At 44.5% G+C, this 27,647-nt stretch overlaps 2 protein-coding genes and 1 long non-coding RNA gene across 3 annotated transcripts in view; 2 read left to right on the top strand and 1 right to left on the bottom strand.

Annotated features, from left to right (window-relative positions):
- LOC124118473 (zinc finger protein 420-like) overlaps window positions 1-27,647 on the top strand; it is a 67,012-nt gene that overhangs the window by 22,476 nt on the left and 16,889 nt on the right. The window contains exons 3-4 of the mRNA XM_048401312.1: window positions 5,776-5,850; window positions 24,432-25,601. Coding sequence (XP_048257269.1) covers window positions 5,804-5,850; window positions 24,432-25,601 — 1,217 coding nt within the window. The 5' untranslated portion in view covers window positions 5,776-5,803. The remainder of the gene's footprint in view (window positions 1-5,775; window positions 5,851-24,431; window positions 25,602-27,647) is intronic.
- LOC125382909 (gastrula zinc finger protein XlCGF57.1-like) lies at window positions 234-3,264 on the top strand. Its single transcript, XM_048401171.1, has one exon. The coding sequence runs from the start codon at window positions 1,447-1,449 to the stop codon at window positions 2,842-2,844; it is 1,398 nt and encodes a 465-aa protein (XP_048257128.1). The 5' UTR covers window positions 234-1,446; the 3' UTR covers window positions 2,845-3,264.
- On the bottom strand, window positions 11,606-12,345 carry LOC124144744. The gene is made up of 2 exons (XR_007222571.1): window positions 12,204-12,345; window positions 11,606-11,857 (listed from the first exon to the last, which is right to left on the bottom strand). It is a non-coding gene; the product is annotated as an uncharacterized LOC124144744 (long non-coding RNA).

Here is a 27,647-nt window from a genome sequence, read left to right on the forward strand (position 1 = left end):
TAGTTTCCTCCACCATTGTCAGTGGTAGAAACTAACAGTAGAGGATGGGGCTCGGACGAGTCCAAATTTACTACCCGGGTACCCATCCCCCTATTACCCGACCCTACCCAGTTACCCACTGTAGGTCTCAAGAGATAGATACAAAATGTCCGATTGGGTATTTTTTTACCCTAGCCCTGGCAAAACATATTTAGCTACATGTCTCAAACAATCTGGTCATGCATACACTGAAGTTGTATCTTTTTTCAACCATACCAAAGTCAGAAGGAATGGGTGCATAGTCCGAAAGAAATGCGAACATAAGTGACTTGTAGTGTAACCATTAGAATTCCAGATCATTTTTGTCATTAAAGAACATATCACGTGACTAACCACGGGTCCGGGTAGTCCTGCGGGTACCTTGGTCCTACTCAGTACCCACCCGACCGGGGTTCCCGAGTTACCCGTCCCACCCCTAGTCGGGGAACTATATTGGAAATAACTTTTGTCAGTGATGTGTCAATTTTGGAAATGGCCTCCATATACCTATGATAATTATTTTGGAAAGCTTTACTGAGGCCTTGAATGTTGTAATCTTGATCAATATGGGATAGTGGTGTATAGAGTTGAAAAATCAAATGTTTTAACAAAACTGAACTTGGTCAAGCAAATCCTTTGAGTTTTTGAGAATCCACATATTATTTATTCACATGTCTCAAATACATTCTGTGAATATAAGTAAAGCCCTTCCTTGATTGTGCTAAGGATTATGGTTACTCTTGAGACAGAGATTTGGTGGTACATTTGCTTAACCCACCAATATATCTTATTCTGTACATATTTTTATGGAGCTTTGGAGTCCAGTACAAAAGAGGAATAGACATGTCTTCAAGTTTTAGTCAAGCCAAAAGTGGATAGTACTGATGGATGTTTTGGCAGATTTCTTTCTCAGTTAAGAACATTCAACTCTTGACTCATTACAAACAGAATTGCATATTTACTTGTGGTTACTTTACAGACAGCTGCCGGGGGGATATGTCATCTTTCTGATGACTCTTGTTTTACTCTGTATATTTTTGTAGAAATGTTGGGGTTAATTGGGATAATGATCAAGAAAAATATGTTCTCAATTTTTAATTAATTTTGTACTGTGACATATATCATTTGTACATAATTGTGGAACACATCCATGTGTATCCTGTTTCTCACAGGATGAGACAATAGTCATTGCCCTTCAACAAATGATAGTTATCATGTTTCGGCGCTTTGTGTGAGGTTTTAGAAAGTTTATTACACATGACACTTGTTACCTACTGGATATGAATATGTTATTATCAGTGTGTTGAATGTGAGAAAATCATTTACAGTATCAGGTAGTGTATCCTGATACATATCAAATCATCAAATTGTGTTAGCTCCCATCCCTGGTTGTTATTGGTGGTGTTCTTGTGGAAACATCTTAAGGAAATGGATTATGCACGACTCTTTTATGTTTTCAGTGAACACCATAACACCCACAAGTTAATAATGGAAGTACAAAGCCCACCACAGAATCCAGGCTCTGAAACATGTGTTGTCTTGGACAGTGAGAGAGATTTGCTGGAAACAGATGATCTCAGGAAAAACACTGTTTCTGACGTGATAGAAACAGGTGATCTCAAGAAACAGGAGGGAATCAAGCCTGATCAGTGTGTTGTATGTGGGAAAGAGTTTAAATGCTCAAGTAAACTGAAGGCACACATGAAGATTCACACTGGAAACAAGTCTTATCAGTGTGGTGAATGTGGGAAACAATTTAGACAATCATATAACCTGCAGAGACACATTAGGAGCCACAGTGGAATCAAACCTCATCAGTGTGATGAATGTGGGAAAGAATTTTCAGAGTTAGGTAGCGTGCAGAGACACATGAGGATTCACAGTGGAATCAAGCCTTATAAGTGTGTTGAATGTGGGAAAGAATTTGCGCATTCAGATAGCTTGCAGTCACACATGAAGATTCACAGTGGAATAAAGCCTTATCAGTGTGTTGAGTGTGGGAAAACATTTACAGAGTCAGGTAACCTGCAGAGACACATGAGGGTTCACAGTGGAATCAAGCCTTATAAGTGTGTTGAATGTGGGAAAGAATTTGCATATTCAGATAGCCTGCAGTCACACATGAGGATTCACAGTGGAATAAAGCCTTATCAGTGTGTTGAATGTGGGAAAACATTTACAGGGTCAAGTAACCTGCAGACACACATGAGGATTCACAGTGGAATAAAGCCTTTTCAGTGTGCTGAATGTGGGAAAGAATTTTCACGATCATGTCATCTGCAGATACACATGAGTATTCACAGTGGAAACAAGTCTTATCAGTGTGGTGAATGCGGGAAACGATTTACACAATCATATAACCTGCAGAGACACATTAGGAGTCACAGTGGAATCAAGCCTTATCAGTGTGTTGAATGTGGGAAAGAATTTTCAGAGTCAGGCAGTCTGCAGAGACACATGAGGATTCACAGTGGAGTCAAGCCTTACAAGTGTGTTGAATGTGGGGAAAAATTTACATATTCAGATAGCCTGCAGTCACACATAAGGAGTCACAGTGAAATCCAGCCTTATCAGTGTGGTGTGTGTGAGAAAACATTTACAGAATCATGTCATCTGCAGACACACATGAAGATTCACAGTGGAGAGAAACCTTATCAGTGTGTTGAATGTGGGAAACAATTTGCAAAATCAGGTGGCCTGCAGAGACACATGAGGATTCACAGTGGAATAAAGCCTTATAAGTGTGTTGTATGTTGGAAAGAATTTACTGAGTCAAGTAACCTGCAGAAACACATGAGGACTCACAGTAGAATCAAGCCTTCCTAGCAATGTTGAATCAATGTTTATACTTCATCGATATTGATATTTTGGTCCAGATCCAGGTCCATTATCACTCAAGAGAATTAAGGCTGCTTTGAATCATCCTAGCTGTTTTTGTTGAGCAGTTTGTTACATGGATGCATCTTGGGCTCAACACCATCAGCCAGAGACTAATCAGTCAAAGCAGTGAAACGTCTGACGTCTCCTTTGGGCAGCTTACTGGCTAAAAAGTTCTTTGTCACGCTAAAGAAATGGGTTCGATTCCCAACATGGGTATATTGCCATATATTGCTGTAATATTGCAAAAAAGAATAAAAGAATATGAAGGCTTAATCATGTTAATGTTGTATTCCACCAGGAAAATGCACCTATAATCTATAAATCTGTTGTCGCCATGACGACAATGCATGACTGTAGCTTTGAACTCATTGAACTTCTCCTTCTTCCCCCAAATTCCTTCAAACACCAAACATCTATTACATCATTGCCATAATCCTGTATTTTGGATGGCATCACAATGTTCATATCCAGATTTTCCACAGAAAGTTGTCATCACCGTCAGCTGACTCTGACGTGTTGTGTGGATAATAGTTTCCTCCACCATTGTCAGTGGTAGAAACTAACAGTAGAGGATGGGGCTCGGACGAGTCCAAATTTACTACATGGGTACCCATCCCCCTATTACCCGACCCTACCCAGTTACCCACTGTAGGTCTCAAGAGATAGGTACAAAATGTCCGATTGGGTATTTTTTTACCATAGCCCTGGCAAAACATATTTAGCTTCTTGTCTCAAACAATCTGGTCATGCATACACTGAAGTTGTATCTTTTTTCAACCATACCAAAGTCAGAAGGAATGGGTGCATAGTCCGAAAGAAATGCAAATATAAGATCATTTTTGTCATTAAACAACATATCACGTGACTAACCACGGGTCCGGGTAGTCCTGTGGGTACCTTGGTCCTACTCAGTACCCCCCCCCACCCCTAGTCGGGGAACTATATTGGAAATAACTTTTGTCAGTGATGTGTCAATTTTGGAAATGGCCTCCATATACCTATGATAATTATTTTGGAAAGCTTTACTGAGGCCTTGAATGTTGTAATCTTGATCAATATGGGATAGTGGTGTATAGAGTTGAAAAATCAAATGTTTTAACAAAACTGAACTTGGTCAAGCAAATCCTTTGAGTTTTTGAGAATCCACATATTATTTATTCACATGTCTCAAATACATTCTGTGAATATAAGTAAAGCCCTTCCTTGATTGTGCTAAGGATTATGGTTACTCTTGAGACAGAGATTTGGTGGTACATTTGCTTAACCCACCAATATATCTTATTCTGTACATATTTTTATGGAGCTTTGGAGTCCAGTACAAAAGAGGAATAGACATGTCTTCAAGTTTTAGTCAAGCCAAAAGTGGATAGTACTGATGGATGTTTTGGCAGATTTCTTTCTCAGTTAACATACTGTCCTTGTATGTGACATTTTTATGTCCAATCACTGGATTGTATGGTCTAGACTGATTATTTACAGACCACCGTCTGGAATATTGCTGAGTGTGGTCTTAAACAAACAAGCAAACGTTTCATGTGTCCCTTAAACCATGTTATTTGATCAAACAATTAATGTATTGATTCTTGCATATAATATTAATGTTATTTGAGGCTTTGAAAGCTATGAGGCTATAAACTTTTCATGTTGGGCAGCCAGACTTCAGATGACAGTTGGTTGGGACAGAATAGGTTGATTACTTTTTCCTTTTGTGCATTCTACCAATGACAACATCATGCACAGAATTAACACACTCTGAAAGACATTCAAAGGTTGCTCTTCTCTTTTGGTCTCTTTTGGAGAAGCCTAGTGGTTAAAGTGTTCGCTCGTCACGCCAAAGACCTGTTTACCCTGTTAAATATAGCCTAAATATAGTCAAATGACTTCCGAAGCTCACCGGTTCGTTAGCACAAAAACATTCAACATTTAGGGACGACAGGACAAAGCAGACACTGTTGAGAGTTTGTTTTATATTTTATTACCACCTAGTCGTTTTCCACAACACAGTTGTCCCTTGGGCACGCCAGAAGCAAATGATTGTTGGTTCGAATCCCGGCTCTCCCCGATTATGTTTCTAGGTTAGTCAGCACCGTGCTCGTGGGTTTCACCAAAGTGGTAAACATCTGACACCTGCCTTACATCGGGCTTTGCTCCGACATTAAACTGACACGCCGTGATATAACTGAAATACTGTAAAAAGCGGCGTTAAACCCTACTCATTCCCTCCCTATTATTGTAGGAGTTACGTGCGGCAGTACTAATTTGCCTTTACTGTTGTGATCTGTCATGTTGTTTGTCTATCGGGGATGAAATCTGAAATTGTGCCGAAGCTCTGAAGATAGATATGTAACTGGATCTATGGTCACCACGTTTTATTACAAAACAGTCATATTGAACACTGAAATTGTTCAAGAGCACTTTAATTACAACCTGTGCACGTGTGTTTGTTTTTAGTTCGTGCTGGTAATGTATGTATACACTCCACAACTACTAAATATAGCCCCTCGCAGTCACCTGATTGTCGATTCTCTGTCTGATTGTGACTTCATCATCAGACCTCAATGATGACGTTTATTCTCCCGAACATGGATATTTATTTGCAATTTTTTTCATTACAGTAAGAAACACAAGAATTTGGCTTTACACAATGTACCCATGTGGAGAATCGAACCTAGGCGTTCAGCTAGCCCACCGCTTCTCGTCCACTTTATAAGTATAAGTACACATGCTGCTGTCTTGTTTAATTAGTCACCAGGACATTTCGGGATTCTATTTCAAGTTGCGGGGATTATAATTGTTATTGGTGGTGTTCTTGTAGAAACTTCTTTAGGAAATGCATTAACACGATAAAAGAAAGTGACAACTCTTTTATGTTTTCAGTGAACACCATAACATCCACAAGTTAATAATGGAAGTACAAAGCCCACCACAGAATCCAGGCTCTGTTACTAACACATGTGAAAGAGAATTGTTGGAAACAGGTTATCTCAAGAAACACAGTGGAATCCAGCCTTATCAGTGTGTTGAATGTGGGAAAGAATTTGCAAGATTACCCTATCTAAAGAAACACATGAGGATTCACAGTGGAACCAAGCCTTATCAGTGCGTTGAATGTGGGAAAGAATTTACAGAGTCAGGTAACCTGCAAAAACACATGCGGATTCACAGTGGAATCCAGCCTTATCAGTGTGGTGAATGCGGAAAACGATTTACAGAGTCAGGTAACCTGCAAAAACACATGAAGAATCACAGTGGAATCAAGCCTTATCAGTGTGTTGAATGTGGGAAGGAGTTTACACGAGCATGTCACCTGCAATCACACATGAGGATTCACAGTGGAATCAAACCTTATGAGTGTGTTGAATGTGGGAAAACATTTACACAATCATGTCACCTGCAATCACACATGAGGATTCACAGTGGAACCAAGCCTTATCAGTGTGTTGAATGTGGGAAAGAATTTACAGAGTCAGGTCACCTTCAGAAACACATGAGGATTCACAGTGGAATCAAGCCTTATCAGTGTGTTCAATGCCGGAAAGAATTTACGGAGTCCGGTAACCTGCAGAAACACATGAGGATTCACAGTGGCCTCAAGCCTTATCAGTGTGGTGAATGCGGAAAAAGATTTACAGAGACAGGTAACCTGCAAAAACACATGAAGACTCACAGTGGAATCAAACCTTGAGTGTGTTGGATGTGGGAAAACATTTACACAATCATGTCACCTGCAGAATCACATGAGGATTCACACTCGAAAAACCAAACAGTATCAATATTTTAAATGTTAATGCTTTTTTTGCCACATTGACATGAATGTGAAATTTAACAGAAACGAAATGACACCATACCTGCCCTAGAGATAAATTTGCAGAAAATCAGAATGCGTTACCATGGCAAAATCTAGATAACCAATGCTTAATAAGTGCACTCGAGACGGCAGTATGTGTGTTACAATGCAGTTGAATTAAATCGCACTTCTCCCATCAACATCAGATCACAAGAGGCAGACACAAGTTGCCAAACCATATGCAACAGGACCATCATGAAAGGGTTCACAAGTTTCCAGGAACATAAACTTAGCTGCTGGTGAACAGTACTTGCACACATGAAATATCCTTGCATGGTCAATAACAATCACGCTGAAAGATTGCATTCCCTCACCAAAGACAAGAAAAGTCATGAATGACATAATGAAACTTATGAAGGAGATGGCCATGCTGGTTGGTCCACTGAGAGTATTTGTCACTGGTGACGAGGGTGTATTTGACGAAACATCAATGGTTAGTTCCAACACATTGTCTTCCATACACAGTTGCCTATGTAACATACCTGATAATGATAAGCATTTGTGCGGACCTAATATACATGTAATTGTATCAACTTTATCCTGTATGTGGACAATATGCAATCGAGTCGTGGCCTTTGTTTCCGGGGTATTTTCTTTCTGAGAATTTAAAACAATTAAGTGAGTAAGTGAGTGAGTATGTTTTTTTCACCGCTTTTAGCAATATTCCAGCAATATCAAGGCGGGGGACACCAGAAATGGGCCTCACACATTGTACCCATGACGGGAATCGAACCCTGGTCTTCCGCGTGATGAGAGAACGCTTTAACCACTAGGCTACCCGACCGCTCCTAAAACAAGTAAGAGATCCTGCATATAAAAGGGTTTATGTCTGTTTACTTTCAAACAGTTACATATTCATACTAAGAAGCAGAATGACAGTTTCCCGTATATATATATATATATATTAGTAGTACGTGACCCACAGCATATAACTGTCATGGTGGGTCTGTGTAAAGATGTGAAACGATATGTTCCATCACGAGCTGGTTTCATTCTCTTTGAGACCGCCTCCGTGGTCTAATGGTAGAGCGTCCGTCCGGAGAGCGGAGGGTCCGGGGTTCGATCCCCAGCCGCATCATACCAAAAGACGTTAAAAGATGGTACTTGTTGTTACCCTGTCTGGCGCTCGGCATTAAGGGACTAAAACAAGAACTGGTCGGCTCGGAGTCAGTATACTGTGTCTGAGTTGGGTATTCATGTTAAACTGCGGCATGGTATCTCAGTGAGCTAGCACTATAAATCGGCATCAGTCTGGACTAGAACAAGCAGCCACACAAACACACACACGTACATGCACGTCGCTATGTACGTGCATTAATCTTAAACCACATTTCACCTCACCATACCTTAAATGTATTTCAAGATCGTATCATACTGTCTGTTTGCATCATTACAAATAACATCAGTAAATAAATTGCTTTGTCAATATCTGATAGTATTAATTTTGGAAAGGAGTCACACATGTCCAAAATATCATCGGAAAGTAAGTTGTCCCGTTTGGTTACATCCTCGGCAGGAGAGTTGTCACGTGATCATAATGAACACCCAATTTCTGAATCAGTACCACAACGGCCATTATAAATAGACAAATTAAAAGCTGAGCAAAAATGAAGTAACCGAGTTCCTGTTTTGATTAATATTTCTTTTTAGACGAGCATGAGAAGTATAGTATAGTGTGTTGAAAGTGGAAACACATCTACAGTACCAGGTATGTTATCATGGTTCACATCATATTCATCAAATTGTGTATTGTCCCAGCCCTAGTTGTTATTGGTGGTGTTCTTGTGGAAACATATTTAGGAAAGTGACCACTCTGTTATGATCTTAGTGAACACCAGGGAATTGGCGCTTTAGATTCAAGTTACATTCTCAGACAAAAATCAGTTTCCCAGATTGTCCCACAATATTTCAATTTTCATAGAACCACCAACAGATTCATTTTTCTTTACGAATAACATGTCATCCAGGTTGTTCAGTTGTAGGAACGTGTTGCAGAACGTGAGCTTTTACTTGTGGCTGTCAAGACTCATCAGTAGTAACCTGCATCGGTCTAGGACCGCTCGGGATTCTGGGACCGCTCCAGATTCTGGGACCAAGATGGCGGCACATCCGTTTCCGGTCACGTGACCTGCACAGTGCATGATGGGATACCTGCACGCGCATCCAAGATGGCGTCGCTTCCGTTTCCGGTGGCGCACGCCTGCAAGATGGCGTCGCATCCGTGTCCGGTGGCGCGCGCATGCAAGATGGCGTCGCATCCGTGTCCGGTGGCGCACGCATGCAAGAGGGCGTCGCTTCCGTGTCCGGGGATGGGGGGAAAACCCGGAGAAGCGCCCGTACGAGGGGGAACAAGATCGACAGGGTTGTTGTTGTGGTGTGGTTCTAAACATAGAAATAGGCGTGGGGGTGGTGGTGGGGGTGGTGAAGGGAGGGAGGGAGGGGGAGGGGAGAAGGGGTGGGAGGGTCGTCAAAGCAAAGGAGGAAAAGCTGTCTTTCGGGAGAGATGGGTGGCCCTGAAAAGGGCCGTTGGAAAACAAACTGGAAACTGGAAACTGGAAACGGCAGGAACACTGGAACACTGGAAAAACTGCAAACGATGGGAAACGGGTAAAAACAGTGGGGCAGCATGACCCAGGCGTTAGTCACTTTGTTCAGAGGATTTCACTTCTCCATCCTCTACTTCCATCTCATCCTCGGACGGAAGGTGTCGTCGGCGCTTTGAAACGTGTTTTCGTGAGGGGGACCTGTTCCGTTTTCTTTTCTCTAGACGAGGTGTGATGCCTACCCGGAGTTGTGTGAGACATTCTTTTAGGTCGAGGACATCGGAATGCATGTCTTCGATGAGATGAAGCACTTGTGCCACGGGTGTCACGGGTGTCACGGGGGCCACGGGGGTCACGGTTGCCACGGATGCCACGGATGTCGACGTGGACGGTGTTGCTAACGTTTTCTTTCGACTGGGTTCTGGGCAATCTGCAGCGAAATGACCCAGGGCTCCACAGTTGTAACAGCGGTCCAGGCGATGGGGAGTCTTCTTTCGACGGGGTTCTGGGCAATCTGCAGCGAAATGACCCAGGGCTTCACAGTTGTAACAGGGGCCCTGGTACTGCTTCTCCTGCTTCTCCTGCTTCTCTTGACTGTTCAGCTTCGGACAGACATAGTGACGGTGACCTTGAGTGTGGCACTCGGTACATGTCACTTCAGGGCAGTACAGGTAACTGTGACTGTCGGTCTGGCACATCCTACAACTGTATCGAGTTGACATGATGGGTTTCATAGAATGCAGTGTGTGTGAGTGGCTTCGCTCTTGTTTTGTTTTTATAGGAGAGGCACTGACACCCTGCTTCCTGATTGGTTCCCCAGGCCGCGCCCCCCGATTGGTTCGTTCCGGGGCCTGGCCCGCACCTCGGTTTTCCAAAACGGACCGACCCCTGTGTTTCTTTTCCATAGGAAATGGATTTTACCATGGGAGAGAAAGCACAACCCCGGTTCGGCCAATCAGAGCCCCGCCTGGTCCGAGCGCCGCTTCTGATTGGTCGACCACCCAGGCTTCGGATTGGTCCGATTTCGATCCGGTTTTTATCGGGATGTGCATTTCGATCCTGTTTTGTTTTTTCTTCATCCTACAGACAACATAACACGACTATGAGTTTTTAACAAAAAATTTAATCCCCCTGATCACATGAACCAACACCACAAAACAAAAGTCACAGGATGAGGGGGGACATCCCTGTGATTTTTGTGAACACGAGGGATGGGGTGACCGCGAGGGTAGGAACGTCTGACCACTTTGAAAAAAAAAGAAAAGAAACGTTGTCACTTGGGGTGAACAAGACACTCGACTCTTCGTTTCCGTGCTTCTTGGGACACCAAACGTCTGTATTTTTCGTTCACTTCTCCATCAGGACAAAACACACACAAGTATTCGCAGGGGACTTTGGCATGCTTCAGATGTTCTTTCCAGGGTTGGTCTGTGGCTTCCCATTGGCGGAGTGCCACACCGCAGCAATAACAGGTCACACAGTCCCCTCGTCCTGGATAGAAATAGCCAGCCATGGCCATGTCATAAGGGGTCTGGGTCATCTGTTGAGGCCACGTTTTAAAAGACCTCAGACGTTCTTGAAATGAATCATAGTGGGGATGAGAAGGTTGACACAAGGTGTAAGAAGGAAAAGGTCTCTCCAGAACGTCACCGAGTCGACACCTGTCGTCCATCAAGAGTGTGTCGTCCATCAAGAGTGAACGTTTTCTCGCTTCTTGTTCTCTCGCCTTTTCAGACACCCACTCGGAATCTGTGACGACATCTCGGGAGGATGACATGGCATTCATAGAACGTCTTTGCTCCATGATGACGGTGACTTCACTGAAAGAAGGTCTGAGGGTTCGCCTGCTTTTATGAAACTCTCCACCCTACACCCTTCAACGGAAGGTCATGACTTTAGCTTTTATGAAACTCTCCACCCTACACCCTTCAACGGAAGGTCATGACTTTAGCTTTTATGAAACTCTCCACCTCCTCCACCTCATCACGTGACGTCATCCTGTGTTTGGGTTGACGGACACAAGGCATGATCCATGACATGATCCATGACATGACATGGCACACGGGGAGGGGTGTGGGGATGGATGCGTCCTGGAATGACTGACACCAGGCAGCTGATCTTTCAAGCATGGCATTTCTCTTTTATCTATTTTTATTTTAATGTTACACTTTGGTGTGCACTGACATGACAGAGGCACAGACAGACAGACAGACAGACAGACGGACAGACAGACGACGTCAACGACATCTCAACTCAACCTCTACCCTCGGTTCGGCACTCTATTGGAGTTGAGATCAATCAAGACACAAAGAGTCAGTTCAATCAATCACTGTTTAATCATGAAAAAAACCAATCACAACCCGATACAATGGAAATACGAAAAGTCAATGGAGGAGGGAGTGCTTTGCATGTCCCTACAACCACCGCCACAACAACAACAACAACAATAACGCGACAACGTTTTCCTCTTCCATCTTCAAGCTCTTCCATCTTCAAGTCCCTAAGAGGGGGTCCTCCCTCAAACCTGTGAGAGGCCCCAACCGTTCAACACGTACAGTCTATGGCCTCCCTGAAACAGACATGACACATCACTTGATCACGGTTGCAGCTGACGTGTTGACAAAGTTCTTCGAGTGAAGAGGAGGATCACCATAAGATGTGATCCTCAGATGCGATAGGCATGTCATCATGTGTCACTATGCTGTCATAGGTCAACATACTACAAGTACAGTCTATGAGCTCCAGCTCACAGGCATGACACATCACTTGCCCGCTGTTGCAACTGATGTATCTTAACATGTTGTTGTGTCGGCAAACACGACATTCGCTTTGTAGGGGAGTGAGTTGAGCTTCTCCATAAGGATCCAGGTCAACGTTGTCATCATCATCATCATCGTCGCAAACCATGGGCGTACCTGAGGAGTAGACATGAACCTCTTCCGGGGATGCTGGTGACCAAGAAGCCTCGAGCAGGGGAAGCGTGTCCAGATCCATGGAAGGGAGAGTGGCCATCTTGAGCGCTTCATGATCATCGAGGTCACCCGTCGCCATCGTCACAGGGGCATGGGGAGTGTTGCCGTTGCTGTGGGGGTCACCACGGCTGTGGGTTTGCGTGTCTTTTTCTTCTGGATCTTCTTGATCGTCTTCTTCGATGTGCCTTTCTCGGGTTCAGTCAGCTTCCTCATCTTTGAACGTATCTGGTCGCACATCAGGTTGTCGCCCTTCGCACGTAACTTGGCGTACGCGTCGTCGGTCTTCATCTTTAAACACAGCAAGTCGTACACTTCACCCCACAGTTCAGCAGTCATGTTACCGTTCCCCTCTCCACTGCTTCCTTGGCCACTCATGTCGCTTCGTGTCTTGTCATTCAACCGTTTCGACATGATGTTGTCCGGATGTTCTGTTCGTTGTTGTTGTTGTTGTTGTTTCTTTCCAAGTCTTCACGGAGGCACGTCAACACTTGATGGTACTCTCTCCAAACACGCGTTTCTTCCAGATAAAACACCAACAACCAACACAACGTGAGGAACATCAATCAGAGGGGACGATGTTGTTGCTTGGTCCGTTCAGTGAAAAGTGATGACCAGAGAGCGTCGGTCGTATTAAAAGCCACGGAGGTCCTGCTTTCTGATTGGCCCGTTCCGGGGCCTGACTTTCACCTTGGTTTTCCGAACTGGATCGACCCTTGTGTTTCTTTTCCATAGGGTTAGGCTTGTAGCGTGAGAGAGAAAGCACAACCTCGGTTCGACCAATCAGAGGCCACCCTGGTTCGAGCGCGGCCTCTGATTGGTCGATCATCCAGGCTTCGGATTGGTCCGATTTCGATCCGTTTTTTTCTGTAGGGGTCCATGTCGATTCAGTTTCGATCCGCTGTCATGAAAATTTTTAGTGAAAGTCGTCTCTGTACCCAAAGGGGAGCGTGTCTACAGGTAGCCCTGTGATGTCGTCGTAGACGATGCGTCGCTTGTCGTACACGGTACGATAGTCTTTTCGGGTGGGTCGGGTCACGAGTGCGTTTTCGTGCCGAGGGCCTTTTCGAATGATCTGATGAGGGTAATCCAAACTGATTTTCTCCTCCTCTTTCCCAGGCCGTTGTCCCAGTATCAGTCCTTTCATGGTGTCAAAGTTGAGATGGCGTTGGTTTCGGTAATTCAAAGTGAACCCTCGCACTTTGCAGGTCGTGCGCGTTCCATCGGGTCTGGGGTTCATTAACTCGTAGCCATAGTTTTTGGGGCCTCCCGACACAAACGTCTTGATGGTGTTTCCGTCCAGTTCATCCGTAAACTCACCCAACGAATGACCCAGATCTGGATTCGCGTTGTGGGGTCGATGAATGTAAATGACGCTGTCCGTGTCAAAGTACAAGACCCTGCGGTCCACCAGGGCAAGGGTCTCGTACAGCTTGAGACGTGCTTGGGCGGTGACCCAAGCAGCGATGGCGACGTTGAAATGAGAATGAGGGGTTTGGAATTCTTTCTGCTGGGTATAGGTCACTTCCACCATGTGTTCGTTGACCACGACCACATCCTCGATGGTATTGCGTTCATCCCTCCACAAGGCAAAGTACTGTACAGGATCGTTCATATACACGTTCTGACTGTAGTCTACCCGTTGCCCAAACTTGCCCCAGAGCGAATTCAGTTGCATCTTGGCAATCGTGCGACGTCCTGGATTTTTTTCGATGCGGTCCTTGTCCAACCCAATGCCTTCTTTGTCGTAGATCTCCTGGATGTACGCGTCGTGATCCGTACATCCTTCGGGGTATCCGCTGGCTTCGAGCTTCTCCTTGAAATGTCGATCGATGTAAGTGTCAAAGAGTCCCACTTGCTGGGTGTCGGGGTCATGCTGTGCAAAGGTGTCAAAATGCCAAACGTCGTAGATCTGAAGCACCCGGTAGTCATACTTCTTCACGGCTTCCTGGAGTTCTACGGTGGCGTACGTCCCCACCCATGACCTCTCTTCGTCCGTGTGCTCGCAGGGGGAGTCTGACCGGGTGTCGGCACACGTGCGGCACAAAGGACAGAGCAGTTTGCCACCCGATCTGTAAGGCAGTAGCGGATGGTAAAGTCGTTTCGGGGGTAAGACACGGCATTGGATCAGGCCTTTCAGTTCAAACAACGTGTCCACAGGGGGTTGATGGAGAAGGGTCGGGTGTCCCGTGGGAAACGCTCCGGTCTTACAAATGTAGGGGTAAAGGGAACAAATATCGATGTACTTGATGGTTTCACCTTCTTGGGCTTCGTAGCATAATCGCGTCGCATTGGTGCGTCCTCCATAGAAGGCGTCGCGAGGGTTGAGCGGCCCGGGGACGTGGATACAGCGGGGTCCCTGCAAGAAAGCACGTAGAGCGGAGTCCTCCCGTTGCATTTTCGTAAACTCGTGCTCCCACAGGGTGACGATCCGTTTCACCTCAGGGTGTTGACTCAAGAGACTCAAGCGGTAGTGGGTGTCGGTGTAACGGGCTCCCAACGACGAGCCCAGGACGGGATGCAGTTCTCCACGTTGGGTCTTGTGACAGGTCTGGCACCCATGCCAGAAACAGCCCAGGAATTCGTAGACGGTGCCTGTCGCTGGATCGTAGCCATCCACGGTGTACCGATGTTGACCCCCTCCACACGTGAACTCTTTTTCACCGCCATTCCTGGCGTGCTGGAGGTGCAGATGGGGATCCGTTTCCATCAGATAGTGGAGCCAGTGCATACAGGCCTGAGAATAGTTTCTCTTGGGTTGGTAGCCTTGAGGTGGGAGAATGGCGATGGTATTGGGTTTCAGGTCGTGTTTTCGGAAGGATTTGATGGTGAACGCTGCAGCTGTCATCACTTCCACAAAGGGATCCATGCCCACCGAGTGAATGGCGTTCTGTCGGAAGTCGGCGCATCCCCGTCTCAAAATGTCCACATCGCTTTGGCAGTAGGTTAAAAGTTCTCCTTGTAAGTCGAACAAGGCTCCTTCTTGCACTTTTTGGGTATGCCACTGGAGGAAGGCTGTGCGTTCTGCGGGAGACATGCCATCGGGATCGTACGTGACGGCTGGTGGATAGGGACCTCTGTAGGTTTGGTTGACTCTCGTATTAAAAAAGTGTGGAAAGTACCCTTTCTTCATTTCTTTCAGCCCAAAGCTCTTGGGAAAGGCTTTCAGGGGGTAAGGGATGAAATTTAAGCTGTCTTCGAAACATAACCGTCCCAGGGTCATTTGCAAAATTTGTTGGCCATGTCGGATCTTGGTGGGGAGTGTCACCAGGAGGGGGGACAGACCCTTCAGGACTAAGTGTAAATCATAGGATCGTGCATTATGGGCCATCACATAAATGCGATCCTCCTTCGGGACTGTATGGCAGGAGGTGTTCTTGTTCTTTGGCTTCGTTTTCTCCACTTCCATGACCTCTTCCCCCTCTTCCCCCTCTTCCATCTCCTCCCCCTCTTCCACCTCCTCCTCCCCCTCCTGCTGGGGTGATGCCTGTCGTTTGGAAGCGTGCTTTCTTGAGGGGGTGTCATCCCGTTTTCTTTTTTTCCCCAGGTGAGCTGTCGTCCCCTTGCGTGTGCTGCCCTCCTCTTCCTCTGGGTGGGGCTTCTTCTTGGGTATTTCAGACAACGTGGTCAACCACACACACACATCATGTCGCGTGGTGGGGCCTCGAAACACGATCTCACGGCTGGGACCATACCCTTCTTCTCTCCATGGACAGTGTTCGCACAAGTTCTTGCTCACTTCACTGATGCATCGTCCACATCCTAGTTGCACCACGCACAAATTTGGAATGTGTTCCCCCGTGTCTTGCATGCATTCAAAATCGTAGAAGGCGTATTGAACATGGTCTCGTAGGGGATGTTGTTCCTCTTCCCCCTCCTCCTCCTTCTCCGCTTCCTCCCCCTCCTCCCCCTCCTCCTCGTTTTCTTCACGGAGAGGCGTCATGTAACAGCGATGATCTGGGGTCATGGGTTCTCGGCACACCAAGCAGGGATGATCTTCGTCGAAGCACGCGTGGTGAACCATGGGGGTCTCCAAGACGCGGACCAGCTGAAAACAGTTCGGGCACCTGTGAATCGATTGACAGACGCTGGGTTTTCCCTCTGACGGTGACTGGAGATGCCGGGTGTAACACGTTGGATTGGGGAACCAACCTTGACATGTCAAGCAAGGGATCCCGTGCTCTTCCTGGGGTCCGCAATAACTAGAGTAGAAGCAGCGGTGACAGCGGTATTCCTTGGTGCAGGGATGTTTTTCGGGATGGTCGTAACGTTTGTCACAGCGTTCGCAGTAATGGTTAGAGCCATAAAAAGCGGGCATGGAAGTGATGACATCGTAGTGCTGATCATGATGGTAGAGATGCAGCACGGTGGCGTGGGGTGGAGTCTCATCACACTTGTACAACAGTCTCTGACCCACCTCTTGACTGTAGACTTTCAGTTGATAATGCAGGGGGGCCAAGGCCCGTCCCACGCGTGCGAGGTCGTCCAGACCCCGACAGGGGCCTTCGGGCAGGCCAAGGCTTCGACACAAGGCCCGTGCCCGTATGCCTTGAACGTCGACGCGATCCGTTCTCGTCAGTCTCTTTCGCTGGGCGGTCCATGCTGGGGTCAGAGGGTGAGGCTGGTGGGCATAATGCTGTGCCACCACCAGGGCCCGTGCCAAACAGGATTGATCTTGGTTGTTGATCCGTACGATGCACTTTTTGCGTGTTAAAAAAGCTTCGAGTCCAATCACGTTTTTCAGTCGGAGAGGGCCACTGCCCGATCCTAGCCTGTTGGGATCTGCGACGTGTACTAAGGTCACATCCATGGTGGCATCGATGTTCAGGTCTTTGTTGGACTGTTGGACTTTTTCCACGGCTTGCAAAATATCGAGCCCATGGAGATCTTCAAAACGTCGAAAGAGAATCCGTATGGGGGTGTTCAAAGCGGGATGATCGATACCTAGACCAATACGATCTCCCTTCTGACCTGATATCTGTTCATAAAAGTCATCGATCACCCTGTCAAATAAAGCTGGCAGTTCCATGGGGACGCGTTCCGGTGGTACGGTGTCCAAGTAGTCTGGGTTGAAAGTCAAACGATAAGTATGATTAGCAGTTCTTAGCCGTCTGGAGCGGGTGATATCTTTCCTCTCCAAACGATAGGGTGTACTTTGGTTGCTCGTCATGATAACGGTGTGTGTCTGATGAACGTCTGTACTCTAAGAGGTGCTGAACGTCTGAGGGATGGACAACCCTTCCCCAAAACAGGATCGAAATCGGACCAATCCGAAGCCTGGATGGTCGACCAATCAGAAGACAGCAACGACCAATCAGAAGACAGCACCCGAACCGAGTTGTGCTTTCTCTCCCATGGTAAAATCCATTTCCTATGGAAAAGAAACACAGAGGTCGGGTCGTTTTAGAAAACCGAGGTGCGGACCAGGCCCCGGAACGAACCAATCGGTGCGCTGCGTTTTGGACCAACCAGGAAGCAGTGAGTTTCGATCCGTTTCTTCCCCTATAAAACAAGCGTGGATTCGAGTGGGTCAGTGTATGTGACATAAAATCATCTAGAATGGCTGAAACAAAGAAGAGTGGTACGACGACGACGACAACGCGTGGCGAAGATGCGGTGATGGATAGTGCAGAACCTCATGGATACTGGAGTAAGAGTCATGCCGAGGAGGCGGTGTCACTGCTCAGTCAAACACCATCGCACTATTATCTACGCTTTGAAAGAAGGCTCGCTTCGTTTGAGACGTGGCCCACGCAAATGTATCAGACTGCTGAAGAGATGGCCCATGCGGGCTTTGTCTACACTCAGGGTGCCGATGGGGTGTGCTGTTTCCAATGTGGGGTGCGGCTGAGACAATGGGCACCCCACGACGATCCTTGGGCGGCACATCACAAGTGGTCCCCAGACTGCGACTACCTCAAGCTAACCGGGTTGGTGAAACACCAGAAGAAGCTACAACTGCACTATCTCTGCGAAGAGAAACAGAGGTACACGAATGACGTAACACGGCCGGCTGCCTAGGAGGACGTTTCCCGTGTCCTGCGTTCCCGTTCAAGTTCCCGTTCAAGTTCCCGTTCAAATGTTTTTCTTTTCTTGGTTGGAACCCCCAAGTGGACAGCAGCAGCAGAAAAGTTTTTCTTCCCCAAAACGGCCCTTTTCAGGGCCACCCATCTCACCCAAAAGACAACTTTCCTCCTTTGCTTTGCTAAACCCTCTGCCTCTCCAAAACAAAGAACCCACATCCTCCCCCTAGACCTCTTGGAGGCACACGTCTAAAATACAATACATAGATATAAATAAATATAAATAGAGTTAGATCCATAGATCCATAGAGACACGTAGTACACCGCGTCAAACATCACGTGTGCATGAACACACGCGTCACAGTACGCCTGTCGACCTACACGAGTGTCAACACCTCGGTATCCTTAAATAATAATAATAATAATAATAATTTGAAAACACGCACAGGGTACGACGTTTGCATGACAACACACAAAGTACAACCATGACGTTCACATCGCGACACGAAGTCCATGACGCGTGCAAACGTCACGTAGGTGTATCGATCTTTCTCTATTCATCTCACTACGACACGACTCGATACACACACAGGACACCACGTTTTGACTGACCACACGTTATTCTATGCATCAACGTCAACGTCTGTTTGAAGACATACACACACACACACACACGCACACATGACATTCCGATTGGCATGGGGGGTGTCACCACGTACATCGCGTAGGCATTCCCACGTTCATGTCTACCTAGGAAGGTCCACCTTCCTTTAGCATTCAGACGACCGTCTACCTCAAAAAATACCAAGGCTACCCAAGAAGAAAAAAAAACCGGATCGAAATCGGACCAATCCGAAGCCTGGATGATCAACCAATCAGAAGCGGCGCTCGGACCAGGCGGGGCTCTGATTGGTCGAACCGGGGTTGTGCTTTCTCTCCCATGGTAAAATCCATTTCCTATGGAAAAGAAACACAGGGGTCGGTCCGTTTTGGAAAACCGAGGTGCGGACCAGGCCCCGGAACGAACCAACCGGGAGGCAGGGTGTCAGTGCCTCTCCTATAAAACAAGCGTGGATTCGAGTGGGTCAGTGTCACTTGTAAAATTGATTGAAAAGAAAAGTATCATGATGAGCAGCAACAACAGCAACAGCAACAACACCGGCAACAACTACCCCCTGAAAGAAAACTGGGATGTAGAAATTGCTACAGTGGCACAACCTTTGCCCGGGTGGAAAGAATCATTACCATCACCCCCACCACCATGGTCTCCAGCGTGGCAATGTGCCCGGTGCCATGGGGGCCTGCCCGTCTATGCCCAGGGTACAAGGGTACGGGATGGAACTTTCGAGTGCGTCTACTGCGGGACTGTACTGAAGGACACCTACGTGCGTCGGTTAACGCACACCAGTAGGTGTCCTGTCAGACGCGACATGAAAGCTCCTCCGTGCCTTTGTACCGTGGGATGCACAACCATGTAAACATCAAAACGGCCCTTTTCAGGGCCACCCATCTCTCCCGAAAGACAGCTTTTCCTCCTTTGCTTTGACGACCCTCCCACCCCTTCTCCCCTCCCCCTCCCTCCCTTCACCACCCCCACCACCACCCCCACGCCTATTTCTATTTTTAGAACCACACCACAACAACAACCCTGTCGATCTTGTACCCCATCGTACGGGCGCTTCTCCGGGTTTCCCCCCCCATCCCCATCAAATTGTTCTTTTGGTGGTTATTGAAATCACTCGAATGTGTAACTTTGAACAAAATTTTACTGATGATGCATGAAATGCAACTAATTTTGTTGATATATGTAAACTATTTTAGAAATTATTACCTGTTTCGTGAAAATAGGTGTTGGTGTATTTTTGTTCATGTGTTGTCATTGAAACGTATTGATTGCTATGTGCTATAACTATTTCATGGGACCACGGCCATCCTTTTCTCGAAGCGGGAGGCAAAAATATTTGTACAAGTATCACTTGTTCCCAACTTGATTCAAATAAAACTGTTTTCTACGTATCTCTATTCACAGGTTCAGGACATTTGTCAAAAAGAAAGCAAATACCATGTGAAGTTTACTGAGAATACAATATGTGAAATATGTCTTTCTCGTGTGCTTTTGTGGTTGAATTCTCTAAGTATAAGATATTTTGATTCCAAATATACATGCATTTACGCTGTGAATGGTGATTTTGTATTTAATGTAAAACATAGCGATATGTACTCTATGTTGGCCTACTTCACGGTAATTATTTCTTGTGTGGAATGACTGTGGATGATACCACAGAACAAAGAATTTCACGAAGAAATCACAACTGTGCACTGTGTGAGTGTACGTGATGTGTTTTGAGTTTTCTTTAACCTCAAAGACTAAGCAGACCGCCTCCGTGGTCTTGTGGTAGAGCGTCCGCCCGGAGAGCGGAAGGTCCAGGGTTCGATCCCGGGCCGCGTCATACAAAAAGACGTTAAAAGATTGTACTTGTTGTTACCCTGTCTGGCGCTCGGCATTAAGGGGCTAAAACAAGGACTGGTCGGCTCGGAGTCAGTATACTGTGTCTGAGTGGGGTATTCATGTTAAACTGCGGCATGGTATCTCAGTGAGCTAGCACTATAAATCGGCATCAGTCCGGACTAGTACAAGCAGCCACACACACACATACACGTGCATGCACGTCGCTATATAAGTGCAATAATCTTGGACGCGACGTTAAACCCAATTTCACCTCACCTCAAAGACTAAGCTAGGCTAGTGAGGCTTGAAAGGGACACACGCCCTAGATTCCATGGGTTGATTAATTACGAATGCAAATATACACGGAGACATGCATTTACCTTAAACGTTTTTATGAGCGAAAACAATAACAACGAACTGCTTTTCTAATGTTAATTAAGTCGAGAGCACTTTTACTTCGCTATTTGTGTTCATGCGACACTATCTGTGTTTAGTGTTGTCCAATCGCAACCTCCGACAAATCGGGCGCCGTTTGTCTTCTAGTTTAATGGGTACAATGTGTGAAGCCCATTTCTGGTGTCCCCCGCCGTGATATTGCTGGAATATTGCTAAAAGCGGCGTAAAACCATACTCACTCACTCACTCACTTCTAGTTTAAGAAGACAAGAGCCCAGTCGATATCTTAATGCTACTTTTATCGAGTGGTATGCCTCTTGCAAGGGACACTACTCATCCCATTTATTACTCGCTCGCAGTGCTACTGTCATGGCGAATCTGTTTACGCTTTCCTGTTGAAGATCGGCCTGTTGTAAAATGAACATACGTCGCTGCTATCCCTTCGAAGCTAAAGTCTCCCTAGCCCAGTCTGTCGGGGGAACTAATGTAAGTTTTGATTCATTCATCTCTCGATATATTTGCAATGTCAATTTAATGTTCGAAAGAAGGGTAGATCTATGCGAGCATAGATAGCCTTGGCTTTTGCCCTGACATTGTGACAAGGGAATACAAACGCGGAGAGCCAGGATAACAGACTTTACAGCAAAATTACTGAAAATGACCACTGAAAATTAGGGGGTGCAGGCTAAAACGGCACCTCAGCAAAACGTCACTGATTTCTCTGGCGAAACTTGTAAACTTGTTTTAACCATGTTAACATTTCACAATAATTGGTGTTTGCAAGTTACCATGTAAGTTTAATTTCATTTATTTGACCAAGGTAAAAAAAAATAAGGTGCCGATTTTGCAATTTTGGCAATAGTAGCTGTTTTCGCTTGACGCGAGGTACCGTTTTCACCAATATGTGGCGTTTTCGCCTGGTGCCGTTTTGCTGAGGTGCCGTTTTAGCAATAACCCAAAATTAGGTACATCGCCGTCTTTTACACATTACTAAATCACCATTCACTGCGTTATTTACAGTATGTTTTGAAATCTTAATTTAAGATATTTACTTGGAGAAATTACTTTAAAAAATAGCGTGTATTAGTGATCACGGGTATCTGTCTATTATCCAATCGCCAATGATCATCCAAAACGTCTCCGATGACCCAAGAACCATTTTGAATGTTTGGGAAAATACGCAAACCCAACGCCGAAGTGAATTCCGCTATATTGGACAGTGTTAGATATTCATGTTTCTGTATGCCGTTTATGAAATGCCTATTACATCACTTACATCTCAAACTCGGCTGCAGGACAAACATCCTTGAATTCCATACACATTTTAGAATCAAGTGACAAATGATCTTTGTCACCAACACATAGTGTCAAGATGAAATCAAGCAAAATAAATCAAGTGTGAAAACAAACTCTGTGTCCGGAAAAGTGCACTTTTTTAAATGTAAATAAAGCCAAATTAAGATTTTACACTGTGTAGCACTTTTTCCTATTTTGAGCTATCCATTCGTCTATTTGTTGCATGCATTGGCTCAACATTTTCAATTGTAGCAAGAATTAGGGAAATGAAATTAGATAATGAGTGGTAAATTCAACAGAAATTGTCAAAGTTTCTATCTTGTGTGACGCCATGACTGTGCAAGGTCACGCACTAACATTGGTATTTATCAGAATGTCTGACAATTTCACTTGGTTACAATGAAAAATATTAAAACAAATAACATTACACAGATTGTCAGAATGTTTTTGATTACTTGCATGTCACATTTATGTATATACGATCCCTGAGTCAATGAAAACCCCCTCGTAAAATTCTGCGTACTGATGTCAGTGTACATAGCATTTTGCAAAAGTCAGTGACCAGATAGGTCAGGATTGTTGTACATATTTGGCATTTTCTTTGAGGTGAAGGTCAATGACTGAAAGTTCACCCGATCCGTGTATTTGGCTGTTTATGTTGATGTAGATTTTGCATATATTTTACATATTTTTTCATTCCATTTTGGATATTTATTAATATTCAATCTGATTTGATATGTAGATATAGGCAACAAAATTATGAACCTTTGATAATCTCCTGTTCGCTTGATCATTGTTTACAAAAGAAATTGGCCTGTGAAGATCCAGGGTAGAATAGGTCTTTGGCAACCCATACTTGCCGTAAATGGCAATAAGAAATATTGTATATACGACACTATAATATAAACTTATCAATTTCTTATGTTTGTTTGTAGTTTAACACAGCACTCAGCAGTTTTCCAGCTATATGACGGTGGTCTGTAAATAATCAAGTCTGGACCAGACAATCCAGTGATTGATTTAATAATTTTTATAATTTGTTTTTTATACCTAACGTATACAGTTTCAGTATTGATATTGGTGTTGAAATAGTTTGGTTCCATGTGATCAAAACATCATGAAAATATATATTGTCCTGATCCACATCAAACTCTCACCAAGTTACCTGAGTTACAATAAACTAGTGCTAAGCATAACTGAGTTATGCCCCCTTTTCTTTTACAAGTGTAACCTCTCAGTCATCTTTTGACGTCATAGAGGAAAATCAGTTTTCAACATTTACGGCAAGCTGTTGTTTGTATAGAACGTATAACATTATACATAGCATATAAATCCATTTGATATATATTTATGTCATTCAGATATTATGCAATATTGTAAATAAGAGCAAACGACAATTCCAATCCAACTGTCGATTTATTCCATGATATGGTCAAGATATATTCAGAAGGATAGGATTGACTGCAAAATTAAATAAAACATCAATGTATATAGCCGTCAATTAATGCAAAAATCATTCTAACAACACAAATTTGCTTTTCGATGAATAATCTATCAAAAACATTACATTTTACCAAAAATACAATTCTAAACGTTAGATATCATAATAACAACAATGTTCACTAAATTGTTTACACAAATAAAGTTTACATACCATTTTATATGCTCCGCATATCGACAAACAACAGACACGAGCGTGCCTCTCACTCAGCCACATAACAAAATACTAGAGTTATCGTTCTTGGCATGCTCTTCTCATGCGCTCATACAACAAGTCTATTTATACGAACTTTAAACATAAACCTTACAAATATTCCGTAAAGCTGCTAAAGACAAAAAAATCATAGTTGTTATTGGTGGTGTCCTTGTAGGAAACATCATTAGGAAATGCATGAACATGATAAAAGAATGTGACAACTCTTTTATGTTTTTCAGTGAACACCATAACATCCACAAGTTAATAATGGAAGTACCAAGCCCACCACAGAATCCAGGCTCTGTTACTAACACATGTGTAGTCAGGGACTGTGTGAGAGAGTTGCTGGAAACAGGTGATGTTAAGAGACACTCTGTTACTGACATGCTGGAAAATGGTGATCTCAGGAAAAACTCTGTTACTGATGTGATGGAAACAGGTGATCTCAAGAAACAGGAAGGAATCAAGCCTTATCAGTGTGTTGTATGTGGGAAAGAGTTTAAGCGCTCAAATAAACTGCAGGCACACATGAGGATTCACAGCGGAATCAAGCCTTATCAGTGTGTTGAATGTGGCAAAAAATTTACAGAGTCAGGTAACCTGCATAGACACATGAGGATTCACAGTGGAATCAAGCCTTATCAGTGTGTTGAATGTGGGAAAGAATTTAAAGACTCAAATAAACTGCAGACACACATGAGGATTCACAGTGGAATCAAGCCTTATCAGTGTATTGAATGTGGGAAAGAATTTACAGACTCAGGTAATCTGCAGAGACACATGAGGATTCACAGTGGCATAAGGCCTTATCAGTGTGTTGAATGTGGGAAAGGATTTTCACGATCATGTCACCTGCAGACACACATGAGGATTCACAGCGGAAACAAATCTTATCAGTGTGGTGAATGTGGGAAACGATTTATACAATCATATAACCTGAAGAGACACATTAGGAGCCACAGTGGAATCAAGCCTTATCAGTGTGTCGAATGTGGGAAAGAATTTACAGAGTCAGGTAGCGTGCAGAGACACATGAGGGTTCACAGTGGAATCAAGCCTTATCAGTGTGTTGAATGTGGGAAAGAATTTGCATATTCAGATAGCCTGCAGTCACACTTGAGGAGTCACAGTGGAATCAAGCCTTATCAGTGTGTTGAGTGTGGTAAAGAATTTACACACTCATATTGCCTACAGACACACATGAGGATTCACAGTGGAATCAAGCCCTATCAGTGTGTTGAATGTGGGAAAGAATTTAGTGTATCTGGTAGCCTGAAGAGACACACGCGGATTCACAGTGGTATCAAGCCTTATCAGTGTGGTGAATGTGGGAAAAGATTTTCAGTATCATGTCATCTGCAGACACACATGAGGATTCACAGTGGTATCAAGCCTTATCAGTGTGTTGAATGTGGGAAAGGATTTACACGATCAGGTGGCTTGCAGAAACACATGAGGATTCACAGTGGAATCAAGCCTTCCTAGTAGGCACAGACATATTGAATCAATGTCATACTTCATGGTTGAAATGTTTTAGTCCAGGTTGGTAATCTCTCATGAGAATTTTGGCTGCTTTGACTTTAACCCAGCTGTTTTTGTTTAACGATTTGTTACCATGGGTGTGTCTTGGGATGACCAATATCAGACAGAGACTTAACAACAGTCAAAGCAGTGAAAACGTCTAACAGCGCCTCTGGGTATCCGGGTGGTTAAAACATTCGCTTGTCATGCCAAAGAACTGGGTTCAATTCCCTACATAAGTACAATGTGTGAAGCCCATTTCTGGTGTCCCTTGCTGTATGTTGCTGTAATACTGCAAAAAGTGGCATAAATTCAAAATCACACGACACTGAAGATCCCGGGTAGAATAGGTTTTCAGCAACCCATGCTTGCCGTAAACATGGTAAAAGGTGACTATGCTTGTCGTAAAAGGCGACTAATGGGATTGGGTGGTCATGCTCGCTGACTTGGTTGATGCATGTCATCGATCCCAGTTGCGTGGATCTATGCTCCTGATATCAATCACTGGATTGTCTGGTCCAGACTTGATTATTTACAGTCGTCATTTATTTATGGTCGTCATATAGCTGGAATATTGCTGAGTGCGGCGTTAAACAACAAACAAAGCCACAAGCTTCTTTCTGTTCTTACTATATCAATCAACATTATCCCTTGGTGTTGTTGTTAATCCTTTTCATGAATACTCTCATGTTGTGTTTTGTTAGTTCTCAATAGATTTATGTAACCCAGTACTATACTCTCTTACTTCACTCTTGCTTGACAACAGTATAAGGATCTATACTGAAACGTTGCATCATAATAGAATAAAGAAATTGTCATCCATAAGATATCTTGTCTTTGCCTTTTACTTGCACACTTCTAAAATTGTCAATCAAATCAAATGCTCATAATGAAATGACCCAGTGTGTATTTTGAGGTATAATGAGTGAGTGTGATTTTATGCCGGTTTTAGCAATAATCCAGTATCACAGTAAGGAACACCAGAAATGGGATTCACACATTGTAGCCATATTGGAATCGAACCCGGGCCTTCAGTGTGAAGAGATAATGCTTTAACCACTGGGCTTTCTGCCACCCTATCCAATTATTGTACCAGATGGTGAGGGCGTTTACTCATGCTATCAACCACCAAATACATGTGTACCAAATTCGCTTAACAGACCAGACCCGTGAAGATCGGGGGTAGAATAGGTCTTCAGCAACCCATAAAAAGGTGACTTTGCTTGTCGTAAGAGGCGACTAATAGGATCGGGTTGTCAGGTTCGCTGACTTGATTGATGCATGTCATCGTATCCCAATTTCGTGGGTCGATGCTCATGTCAATCACTGGATTGTCTGGTCCAGATTTGATTGTTTGCAGACCACCGTCATACAGCTGGAATATTGTTCAGTGCAGCCTTAAACAACATATAAACAAACACACAAACCAAACACATGTGCCAAATTCACTTATTAACAGACCACCATGATATTGTTTGAATAGAGCTGACTGTGGAATAAAATCCAAAACATTCAGCCATGACACTGAACATGGAGAATTCTTCTGATTGGTCAAAATCGGGTATCATATTCCATTGGATACCTCACCATTAACATTTGCATATAACAATGGCTGCAATGGATAACCCATTGGAATGAATCCGTTTGACAGCAGAACAGCTTATCAAACGTGATCAAATCAATTTCAGAAAACACATAATTATGTCATTAACACACTAATCACTGTGTCTGGGCCACACAATCGTGAAATACAATGAGCAGTCGCTCAGAGACACTCGTGTCATACAATGCCGACTCGTGTTCAGCTTAAAACGGTGGTAATCCGACATTCTTCAGGGTTGGGGCGGTGGGGTAGTCTTGTGATTAAAGTGTTCGCTCGTCACGCTGAAGACCCGGGTTCGATTCCCAACATGGGTACAATGTGTGAAGCCAATTTCTGGTGTCCACTGCCGTGACATTGCTGGAATATTGCTAAAAGCAGCGTAAAATTCAACTCACTCACACTTCGG

This window comes from Haliotis rufescens, unplaced genomic scaffold (assembly GCF_023055435.1).
Source record: "Haliotis rufescens isolate VD_foot unplaced genomic scaffold, xgHalRufe1.0.p SCAF_21, whole genome shotgun sequence".
In the NCBI taxonomy this organism is placed as follows: Eukaryota; Metazoa; Mollusca; class Gastropoda; order Lepetellida; family Haliotidae; genus Haliotis; species Haliotis rufescens.